Below are 12,323 nucleotides of genomic sequence, written 5' to 3' on the forward strand. Positions count from 1 at the left end.
CAGGAGCCTGTAAGTCTACTTTAACATGTAAAAATTACTTTAAAAATGTCCTTTATCTCTAAGCCCCCACAATAAGTGTTGGCAATCATCCTCCAAGCACATGGCCCACTGATATACATCTGAAGGGTCTCATGATTCAGGTTTTATTAGATGGTAATAAGTGACTTTTCCCAATAATAGCTAGCCCCCTCAAGGTTCTGGAAATCTTGCTTCCAAAATTCCTTAGAGAATACGCTATCCTCAAACCCCTCCCAACTCCCAGGTATATAATTAGCCACCCCTCACAGGCCCAGGGATCTTCCTGTCCATGGGTCCTGATCCCATGCTTTAATAAAACCACCATCTTGCACCAAAGACATCTCAAGAATTCTTTCTTGGTCATCAGCTCCAGACCTCACTTATACTCCAAAACTTTATCATTACCACATCTCATGTTTATTTATATATTTTTTAATATTAAACTTTTCTTCATTCTTCTTTCTTTGGTTTTCCCTGATGGGAAATGTCAAATTTATCCTTGTGTTTTCTATAAACACAGTGCAGTGTTATTTGTTCATTTGGTAAATACTTGAGAGCCCTAGGTTTCAGATCCAGGGAAAAAAAGGAAGACCATGCCCTCAGGAAGGTCATAGTCCAGCTAGGGTGACAGACATGAACATGAATAAATATAAGATGCCACAAATTAAAAATAACCTTGATTTTTTTCTGATCCTGCAATTATTCCTGCTAAAACCAATCAAATGTGCATATCTATTAGTAACTAGCTTTTAAATTTTTTTCTAAAATTACAATATAATTCAAGGAATAGCATTTTGATTCCTTAAGTAGTAACAGCAATTGCTATTACTTAAATTCAAGATTAGAATACTTATGAGTGTAAAGGTAAGCTGTTTCAGCTCAGCATTTTACCTGTGGCATAAGCAATCTGATCTTTGGCTTGGTCTCTCTCTCTCTTCATTTTTTCCAAGTCTACTTCAAGAGCTTGTTTATCTTGCTTCAGTCTTTTGATGTCTTCCAATAAACTGTTTTTTTCTTTCTTGATAGTCATAGAATTACAAAAGCAAATTATTTCTGACCACAAAAAGTGTGATATAGGCTCTTTTTTTACCCCATCCATCATAAATTCTACATATGCACTTTTTATAAATACATAATTATTTGTCTTAAATTTAGTTCTGGTGCCATTACTCCCCACCCTGCCAAATTCTTAATAACTCCTCACAGCCTAGAGAATCAATTTTATTCACCTAACTCAACATAGCCTAGAGACCTTCCAATGAACTGTTCTAACTTCTCCTTGATTACTGCGATAACTTCCTAACCAGTATGCCTCTTCTACTTTCAGCAGCTGGTCTATTCTCATAGTAGCCAAAGAAATTTTAATTTTAAAACAACTTTTAATTAAAGTATAACTGACAATAAATATCCTATTAGTTTAGGTATACATCATAGTGACTTGATATTTTTATGTATTATGAAATGATCCCCATAAGTCTAGTTATGATCTGTCATCACACAAAGTTATTACCTTATTGCCTAGATTCCCTATTGTATATATTACATCCCTGTGTCTTATTTTATAACTGGTAGTTTATATTTTACGTATTTCACCTGCCCTCCAACCCCCTCAGCACCCCCACACCACTTCTGGTAATCAAACACTTTGTTTCCTGCACCTATGAGCCTGTTTTGTTTGCTCGTTTATTTCACATATAAGTGAAATCATATGGTATTTGTTTTCCTCTGACTTATCACTTAGCATAATACCCTCTAGATCCACCCATGTTGCTACAAATAGCATAAGATCTCATCATTTTGCATGGTTTAGAAGTATTTGGTGTTCATTTATAAGTGGATGTTTTTGTTGCTTCCATATCCTGCCTAGTATAAATAATGCTATAAGGAACATAATGCATGTATCTCTTCAGATTGGTGTTTCCCTTTTCTTTGGATTAATAACCAGAAGTCAAATTGCTGAATCATATAGTAGTTCTATTTTTGATTTTTTTTGAGGATCCTTCATTCTGTTTTCCACATTGGTTGAACCAATTTACATTCCCACTAACAGTGTAAGAGGGTTCCCTTTTTTCTACAACCTCGCCAACAATTGTTATTTATTTTTTTTTGCCTTTTTGACCATAGTGAATCTGACAGGTGTAAGGTGATACCTCATTATGGCTTTGACTTGCATTTCCTTGATGATTAGAGATGTTGAGAATACTTTCATTTATCTGTTGGCCATTTGTCTATCTTCTTTGAAAAAATGTCTACTTATGTCCTTTGGCTGTTTTTTAATCATGTTGTGTTTTTGACATTAAGTTGTATAAATTCTGCATATACTTTGGATATTAACCCCTTATCAGATATATATCATTTACAAATTATATTTTCCCATTTTGTAGACTACATTTTCATTTTGTTGATGCCTTCTTCACTGTGCAAAAGCTTTTAAGTTTGATAAAATCCCATTTGTTCATTTTAGATTTTGCTGCCTTTGCCTGAGGAGACTGGTCTAAAAAAAAAAATGCTAAGACCAATGTCCAAGAGCTTACTGCCTGTGGTTTCTTCTGGAAGTTTTATGGTTTCAGGTTTTACATTCAAGTCTTTAATCCACTTTGAAATTTTTTTTTTTTGAGAGAATGTGCATTTGCATGAGTTGGGGGAGGGGCAGAGGGAGATAAAGAATCCCAAGCATCCTCCATACTCAGCATGGAGCTCAATGTGGGGTTCAATCTCATGACCCTAAGATCATGACCTGAGCTGAAATCAAGAGTTGGACACTTAACTCACTGAGCCACCCAGGTCTCCCTTTATTGTTATATTTGGTGTAAGATAGTCCAGTTTCATTCTTTGGTATGTATCTGTCCAGTTTTCCCAACCTTATGTATTGAACAGACTGTCTTTTCCCTGTTGTATATTCTTGTGTTTGTCATAGATCGATTGACCGCATATGTATGGGTTTTTTCATGAGCTCTCTCCTAGAATGTTTTAAAGAGGCAGAAAGTTTTGCCCCTTTGTCTAAAATTCTCTGGTGGCTCCCATCCTTCTCAGGGTAAATCCAAAATCCTTACCATGACCATCAGTGTCCCATAACTCAGCCCTGCCCATGCTTCTGACTATATCTACCCTAAATTTTTCCCTTCCCTTCATTCCAGCATCAGAGACTTCGCACTGTTTTTTGACTAGAACCAGCACAGTCCCACCCCAAGGTGTTTGCACTTACTGTTTCCTCTGCCTTCAGTACTCTGCCACCAGATAGCCAGGTGGCTCACTCTTTCACTTCATCAAGATTTCTGCTCAAATGAAACCCCAGGAAGACCTTTCCTGATCACGCTTTGTAAAACAGCAACCCTCATCCTGACTTCTAGGTATGTTGTTTTATTTTCTTGTCACAACACTCATCACCACCTGACATATGTTTACTGGAAAGCAGAGGTTTATTTTACTAACCTTTGTATGAAAAATGCATAAAAAATGCTTGGCACATAAAGTTGAATGCTCAAAATGCCCTACTTCATTACTACTCTCAATTGCCCCCAATTCCTCTACTTGACAAAATCATATTTATCCTTCAAAGCTTTGTTCAAATTAGGGTATTCCTGATAATCCCCTCCTCTGTGCTCCAGTAGACGTTCACTGTACCTCCAGCATAGTATTATTTTCTATGTCATATGATATTGATTTGTGTACATGCCTCTATCAGGTTGAGAACTCTATGGTGACTAAGACTAATTTATTACTAATACTTGTATACTTTATGACACTAAACACACAGCTAGTACTCAATAAGTGCTCACTGATCTAAACTCTTAACTGCTGAAGAAACTCTTGGAGTCACAGCAGTACACTCGGTATAGTTAAGTTTTAAAATAAACTTCTTAAAATTCTCTATCACTCTATCTCATAATTCCAAATCCAGTCTTGTGAAGAAAATAAATCCATTCATTAAAACACTGTAATTGTGGTTTCTAACTGCATCACAGATTTAATGGTGTCATTTAACTCTTTACTCTTCTGTGTGACCTTCTGTAGATGTCTTGTCAAGGGAGCACTGAGTTTCACGTTTTTGAATGCTCAGGCTCTTTCTACAACAACCTTTTGTTTAATTAGTTCAATCAATTTAGAAATGCTCTCTAGTAGAGTCTACTTCATAAAATTACAAAGTTTTAGAATTCAAAGGAATTGTAAACATCTTGAGTCCAGTCATGCAATTGACACTTAAATGGATGTTCACTCTATGTTTGCATGTTTCCACCTTGAAGAAGGCTAGTAATGTCCCAGGTCAATCCTGTGGGGACAGGGTTGGGGTTGACAAGTACTTGCACTCCCTTATAAGTTACTATGCAGACATTCAGAGAGGGTCTCGTCTCTGCCTCTCTGAACTTGTCTTTACTCACCTACTTCTGCCTCAGACGTGCTACTTCTAGAAAGTAACAAGGCCCTTCCTGAATATGGGCTTATGTTTTTCTCTTGGCTGGTAGGCTCAATCTTTGCATAGTTGGCTGTTGCTTCTCTTTAGCTCTCAACTCTTGACACAACTTCCTCAGAGTGTCTCTCCTAAAGCACATTGTTGACCACTGCCTTACCCTCTCTGTCCCACCCACCCTTATTCTCTATTTTTATATTCTTCAAAGCACATCTTTTTATTTGTAATTATTTCATTTATTTATTTATGGTCTTCTCTATTAGAATACATGTTCCTAGTGAGCAAGTTTATGCCTGTCTTGTGTAATTCCTGTATTGCTCATGCCAGGATGAGTGCTTGGCATGTGGTAGGTGCTTCAATAAAGGCTGACTGAATGAAAGCGGTGGTCAGCCTCATTCTTTTTCCTACCCCGAGATACTAAAAAGAGCTCAGAACCTTTGCTTTTGCTGTGTTTCTATCTATGCTTTACAGAGAAACAACTCATATTATTACTATTCCTTTTCCCAGGACACTGGGATCATGACCTGAACTGATGGCAGATGCTTAACCGACTAAGCCACTCAGGTGCCCCCTAACTTGTATTTTAATACTACACTAATTGGTATTAATTCTTAAGGTACAAGTTAGATTGCACACAAATATACTCTCTCTCTCTATATATATATATTAGAGCCTTTTCCCAGTATGAATTTTTGTTATAAACCCAACTAAACTCAGAATACCAAAGTAAATGAAAATTAAGGGTGTTTTACATTCCACCTTACAGAATTTGCAGAAATAAATCTCCAAAGAAGTTTTGCTATTATCTTAAACTAACACTTTTTAAAAAAATTTCTTTTTAGGTTTTTCCTGCCTTTAGTAGTTTTACCATTGGGGGACTAAATGTAGATTTTTAGTTTTTCCTCAGCTGGGCTCACTGGGTTTCCTAAATTTGAGATTCATCTCTTCTATCATTTCTAAGAAATTCTCAGCCATTATCCTTTAAAAATATATATTTTAGCATTTCATATATCTGATAGTTATAATTTTTAGTCTATTTTATAGTATAGTCTATCCAATAATTCTATTGAAGTTCTAATGCTGCTGTTTATTAAATCATCCCATGCCTGCTCATGGTGGATGGTTTCTTTGGGTTTTGTAATTTTGTGTTGTAAGCATATTGTTAGTGGGTTTTTATCTGCAGGAATACTGTGTGAGCTCAGCTAAGGGTGTATACTTCTAAGAGCTGTTTTGCATTCGTTTCTTCTAGATACACTAGAGGTGATCATTGACTCAAGACCACAGTATACGTTATTTTTTTCAGTTTGAGCATAATCAACTCTTGCAGGTAGTGTTAATTCGAATACTAAAACACAAACGAAGGCAGGAGGGATGCCATTTATATTGAACAATCAGGAAAACGTGGGCACTCAGCAGGAGACTTTCTGCCCCTCCCTATCTAGAGATCAAGTTAAGATAGAAAAGCTTCTTGACATTTCAGCCCCTTGTGAAGGTGGGTGGATTTTTTCCTAGTCCGCTGTTGTACTGAAGGATATGGTCCTTTGAACTCAAGTGTCCTGTCTCCACTTTGCTCTTTAAGCTCAGACCCGGGGCTACTGAACCACTGGCCTAGGAACAGATGTTTACTGTTAGGTTTTTATCCCTCATTTCTGATCCCTAGAGAGTTCTCTTACTTTCCTTAGAGCTTTTACATCAAGTATTTACAAGATGTTTATTATAATTTATCCAGTATTTTCTCATGCTTTTGTGACAGTTTTAGTTTCCTATCTGTCAGAAAAATACTTTCAAAATAGCCTTTTAAAAGGTCACTAATTAATAGAGTCTGAATAAAGCTAATGTAATGCTTGAAACCTTATTGCAGTTTTCCAAGTCTTCATAAAACACAGCAATATTAATTTCTCTTTTAACTATTGAATTTTTGAGGCCTATTGATAAGGAAGTTAGGAGGAGTCCAACCATTCACCTTCTTCTAACCTATCTGCCTATCTACCCATTTAACCATGCTATGTATGCCCATGAAGAAAGTTGCCTAACAGATTCACATTTGAAGCTGCATTTTATATACACTACAAAAACCTGTTAAACATGTTATTGAAGTAGGGTGTGTTTGGATTTCTGTATAACAAAACTTTATATAAAAAAAGTAGTGTGAATTTGGAATTTTTCTAATTCATATAGTCATGCAAATAGATTAAAAGGGCTTTTTAGTTTCATGCCATGATTCTTAATGGGAGGGAGTGGGGAGAACTAACTACCCTTCCACAAGGGACAAGTTTTGAAATGTGGCAGTGCTTTTGATTTTTATAATCACTGGTGAGTGCCATGAGCACATATTTCCTGGAGACAGGGATGATAAAAATCACGCAATACATGGAATTGTTCTACCTAAAAGAGAATTAACTTGCCCCCAAATCCCAGAACTTCTCCCACTGATAAATACTTCTTTAGAAAATTCTAAGCCATATCCTTTATAATATGATCCGATAAAAATAAAGAAAAAAATTACGGAGCAGCTATTCTATTTCATATTGGTGTTAGGTGCACATGATGCAAATATTTGTAAATATAGTCTCTGCCTTCTAGAAGTGCACAGTCTGGGATCCTTGGGTGGCTCAGTGGTTTGGCACCTGCCTTTGGCCCAGGGCGTGGTCCTGGAGTCCTGGGGTCAAGTCCCACATTGGGCTCCCTGCATGGAGTCTGCTTCTCCTTCTACCTGTGTCTCTGCCACCGCCCCCCACCCATGAATACATTAAAAAATATATAGAAGTGCACAGTCTATTGAAGACAGGTAGAAAGCTCACTAACGTTTTAAGGTGAACAATCATCTTCAAAGTGTTTTCCTATTTTAGCTTACATTTCCAATAAGGAATTTAAAATAACGTATACATGTTCTAAGTAAGGTTATGCCTCCAATATGGCTCTATCTGATGATCGCTAGATGAGAAGCTAGATTATAAAGAGAATGCCATCTAAAACCAGTATTATGTCATTTTCTCTATTAAGGTCACATGTATATTAAATGCAAATTTTTTTAAAAGATTTTATTTACTTATTCACGAGAGACACAGAGAGAGGGAGAGAGAGAGAAAAGCAGAGACACAGGCAGAGGGAGAAGCAGGCTCCCTGCAGGGAGCCTGATGTGGGACTCGATCCCAGGTCTCCAGGATCACGCCCTGGGCCGAAGGCGGCGCTAAACTGCTGAGCCACCTGGTCTGCCCTAAATGCTAATTTTTAATGTGTAAAATTTATAAGCAGATTTTTTTACACATACAGAAATTTCTATAATAATCTTTACTATCACTAGTAGTTAAAATCCTTGTCCAACTTACCTGTGCCACCCGTAGTTCTGCTAACAGATCTGTAAAATTCTGGTTTTTGGTGGGCTCTGAATCTTCAACTACTTGAGACAGAAAACGATTTTTGTGCATCTGTTCTCTGATTTATTTTGAAAACAAAAAGATTGTTTTTAGCAAAGTACTCTTAAATACAAAATATACAATTCTTAAAACTAAAGAATCTAATGGACATTGCAACTATTTGAGCCACTGAAGAAAAAGAGTTATTTATTCTAAAGATTAAAATATTAAAAAGCTAAAATAACTACATTTTAAAGGAGGTGTTTGTTCAATTTAAAAGAATTGAAGCCTTAACATCTTGATTTATAATAAAATATTTTCTTCTAATTCTCAGAGAAAAAAAACCTCAATCTCCCAGAAAGATGTGCTGCATTTTTCCTATGGTGTTACATCCTCCCTGTCACATCACTCTAGACTCCCTTCTAAGAAACAAACCACCAAACATGGTAACTGACAAGCAAGACATAGTCTATTACTTGAAGTCAGAATCAATTTTTCTGGTTTTCTAGAAACATTATACAAGGAGTTTAGGAATCCATATAAGATCATCTAATCCTAATGTAGTAAGGAAACCATCTATTTCATTAAAAAGTAAAAGTTCATTAAAGCTAGTTCGGGATCCAGAAATGGATCTCTTTTAAAACCCAGGTAAGATGTGGTATTTTAAAATACTTCACCGAGGCATACTTGATCCAAAAGGAATCAGATATAAATGCTTTCATGCATCAGACCTATGCAGATTATCACAACTGGCTTGGGTCATACATTAAAGATCAAATAAGCTTCTAATAGCAGTCTTACCTGAGTGATTAGGTGTCTATGTGAAGTGACACAAAACTGGGGAGCCATTTCCTAAAAGATGATAGTATCCTAACTTGCCCATGTTTATGAGTTCAGCTATTTTCATTTAGTATGTTCAAGTTGGATGTAATAATATCCAAAGATCTTATAGTCTGAAATAGGATTCCTAAGCAGGCGTTGGTCCTCCATGAGCCTGCTGTGCTGAGTGCTGGTTAGTACATCTCATAAATTATTCTCTGGAGAAATGCCCTCAGCCAAACAGCAGTCTCTGCCCCCAGGCTTACAGGCCCCCACTCCCTTCTTTAGGCATATCTCAGCCAGTGACTGATTACTTTGGAGTTTAAAGGCTGCTCCACTTGCCTCAAGCAGGACCAACATTGTGGTGCAATTTGTTTTCCTGAGCTTTCTGGTGAGAACAGAATAAAGTCAGTCCCCAGCTAAGACTGCATTCTTACTTACCTTCCCTCCCCTCATCCCATCTTGCTTCTCTTATTCCCCTTCTCCTAAAAGTTATCCTCCAAGAAATCATCTCCATAAGGCTCCTTACCTCAGGCTCTATTTCTACAGAACCTGATACTGTATGACATATATATTTTTAGTATTATTATCACATGGTTCCTTGGGAAATGATTAAGCAACTCAGGCTTAATGACTGACCAAGAGGAATACTATATATTCAATTTCCTAAAAGTGATGTCAAACTCAAATATGAGTATGCAGAAAATACTAAAATATGTACTACTGGTCATCTAACACCAAAAGAAAAATACATTGAATATTAAATCTATAAAAGTTACGAACTATAATCAGTGTAAGCATTTTTCAGTTCTAAGTAAAAATAAGTGTATTATTAATATAACAATAAAATGCTTAGAAATTGTCTAAGTGTCTTTGATTTTAAGAATTCAAAAAGGACTTACTTTAAGGAAGCTAACTCACTGAATAAACTCTGGTTTTCCTTGAACATTCGCTCCTCATTCTTCTTATTTTGTTCTTGGAGATCTTTCACTTGATTATACAATCTTTCATTTTCCTTTTTATAAACAGAAAATTACATTGTAAATGTCATTAGTACTTATATAGCATAAGTATATATGCTCACAACAGACACATCTTTTAAAAATTTTCAGTCTTTTAAATTTACTCAGTTTTTGAGGAAGCAAAATCTTTTAAAAACTCTTTATATATCATTTCGGAAGAAAACTTGTTATCTGAAAACAATTTTCTCCAAAATGCTTACTTGAAAAAAAGTTGCAAAATTTCCTATAGCCAAAGATCCTAATGTCAGTACAAGGCACTGTATTTCACAAGAGTGAGAAGGTGAGTGGTTGCAGGAATAACCACATCCCAACTCTATGGATCAGGGTCAGGAAGGACCGCTGGGATTGTCTGCATCCTCTGTTTTCTGATTCTAGCCTGGCTTCCTGCAATGAAGTCACTGGATAGAGATAGCCACGATGGGCTTCCAGGGTTGTTTCTGGAATTCCATCTGAGCAGGGAGTTAGAGACCAGGTATTTCTGAAAGTGTAAGGACAAGGCAGATCAGAGACTAGGCCCACTTCTCCACCAGCCTTTGACTAAAGAGTGACTCAAACAATGAGATCAGAGGGAGAAAGTACCAATCTATGCTTAGATGGTATGGCTTATTAACCTTTTTAAAATTAAGAATCTGATGGACCTTTGAGAATCTAATAAAAATCATGGACTGTCTCACCATGTCTGGACTAGTGCTTGGTAAGATGGTCTGTCCTCAAACACCTGCAATTTAATGACTAAAGATATGCAAGTTATGTGCTATCTTTGTGGGAGAAGGTGGTTGGCATCCTTGTGGGTCTGTGAAAACTCCTTAAAAACACATGCTCTCAGGCCCCTGGTTATCACAAATGATTAAGCAACCAACTCTTGGATTTGGCTTAGGTCATCATCTTGGGGTCCTGGGATCAAAACCGCTCCAGGTTCCATATTCAGAGTAAAGTCTGCTTGGGAATCTCTCCCCATCTCCCCTGCAACCCTCTCTGGCCTCTCGCATCCCCCCACTACCCACTGTACTCTCGCTCTCTTGAGAAATAAATCTTTAAAAAACCAAACAAACCAAAACGTGTGCTCTCTACAGCAAGATCAGAATGGTAGGCAAAGGATTAGAAGGTTCTCACTAAGTCTAGGGCAGTGTGCCCTACAAAATCAGTACTATTTCATTTACAGGAAAGTTGTGAATCGCTGATATGACAATGTTTCCTCTGGATATCCTTGGATGACAATGCTTTATTATTAGCAGGCTTGATGCCTTACGGTCAAAAGAAAAAAAGGTAATGATGGAAGAAGAGAAGGAGAGGGAAATAAGAGAAAAAAAGAAAAAATTGAGATGAACTTTCATGCTGGAGATCACTGAACCTGTTCTGGCTGGCAGATAGTCAACATCACCAAGAATCTACCACACATGGCAAATACCTGCCTTCTTTTTTAAAAATTAAAAAAAATTTTACCTGCCTTCTTTTTAAAAAAAATTTTTTTAAATTTATTTATTTATTTATTTTTTTTTTTAAATTTTTTTAAATTTAAATTAAATTTGCCAACATATAGATAACACCCAGTGCTCATCCCATCAAGTGCCCTCCTTAGTGCCTGTCACCCAGTCACCCAAATATCTGACTTCTATAGGACACACAGATTTTCTCTCATTTAATTCAATTTTTTTCACTCTCAACACATCGGCAATTAATTTCAGATTTGTATTACTGAATATAATATGAAAACTAGTCCATATAATCTACTGAAAAGCATTACAGAAAACTAAAGAAAAATAAGGCAGCTTCTAAGGAATATATAGCTATTAAAAATGATAACAGGCTACATGAACTAATTGGTTACTGTGTGCCAGGTACTAAGAGGCTAGTTTGTGCTTTCTTATTTACTTATTTTTTTGCACTTTCTTATTTTAATTTCACAATCATCATATGAGGCAGCTACTATTATTACCATCCCCACTCACAGATAGGGAAATTGACCTAGAGAGGTGAAGTGATTTGTCCAAAGCTGCACAGAAGGTGGAAAGAAGGCTAACACCAGATTCTTTGAACTCAGAACCCATGCTCTTAATCACTTTACTTATATACCCATGAAAAATGTTCAGGCTAGTCCAATTATTAGTTACTCATATTTGCCAGAATTCCTATTACCTGATACAGAAATATTTTAATATGCCTTATTTTTTTTTACAATCAAAGGATCTCAAGAACAAATTCACAAAGTGCAGAAAAATCACCATACCTGCTGATATCCTTGAAGAAGTGTCTCTTGTTCTTGTATTTCTTTTTGAATTTGCTTCAATTTTTCTTCAGTGACAGGATCAGCTGTTTCTCCAAAATGTAACCATCTTTGCTTTTTGTTTGTTTCTTCAAAGCTACTTAACTTAAAGAAAATACAGATATTATTTTACTTAGGAAAGGAAATGATGAAGTGAGAAATGAGGAAGAATAATAGAAAATTCAAGGTACATAGATCTAAAACAATAAAATTAACAACTACAGCTAAATCATAAAATGTGATGTTTTGTGCTGATCGTTCTGGTGATGAGAGTAACTCAGAAATGTTACACAGTGTCATTCTCTGAATCTAGGCCTGCTATAGCAGTTTTTTTCTGAAATCGCCTTCTTGGAAGGTCATAGTGAACTAAGGGATTAGTTTTCAAAAAAGACTGCTAACAGAAGAAAGTTATCAAAATGAGCCAATTTAAATTTTGA

At 36.2% G+C, this 12,323-nt stretch overlaps 1 protein-coding gene across 9 annotated transcripts in view; it reads right to left on the minus strand.

The window, feature by feature from the left end:
* The window catches only part of CEP162 (centrosomal protein 162), a 91,388-nt gene that overhangs the window by 28,607 nt on the left and 50,458 nt on the right, over window positions 1-12,323 (minus strand). For all 9 annotated transcript variants that reach the window (XM_025444449.3, XM_025444452.3, XM_049092327.1 and 6 more), the window contains 4 exons: window positions 11,851-11,991; window positions 9,504-9,616; window positions 7,756-7,861; window positions 910-1,036 (listed from right to left, as the gene is read on the minus strand). In XM_025444449.3, coding sequence (XP_025300234.3) covers window positions 910-1,036; window positions 7,756-7,861; window positions 9,504-9,616; window positions 11,851-11,991 — 487 coding nt within the window. The remainder of the gene's footprint in view (window positions 1-909; window positions 1,037-7,755; window positions 7,862-9,503; window positions 9,617-11,850; window positions 11,992-12,323) is intronic.

This window comes from Canis lupus, chromosome 12, assembly GCF_003254725.2.
Source record: "Canis lupus dingo isolate Sandy chromosome 12, ASM325472v2, whole genome shotgun sequence".
Taxonomy (NCBI): domain Eukaryota; kingdom Metazoa; phylum Chordata; class Mammalia; order Carnivora; family Canidae; genus Canis; species Canis lupus.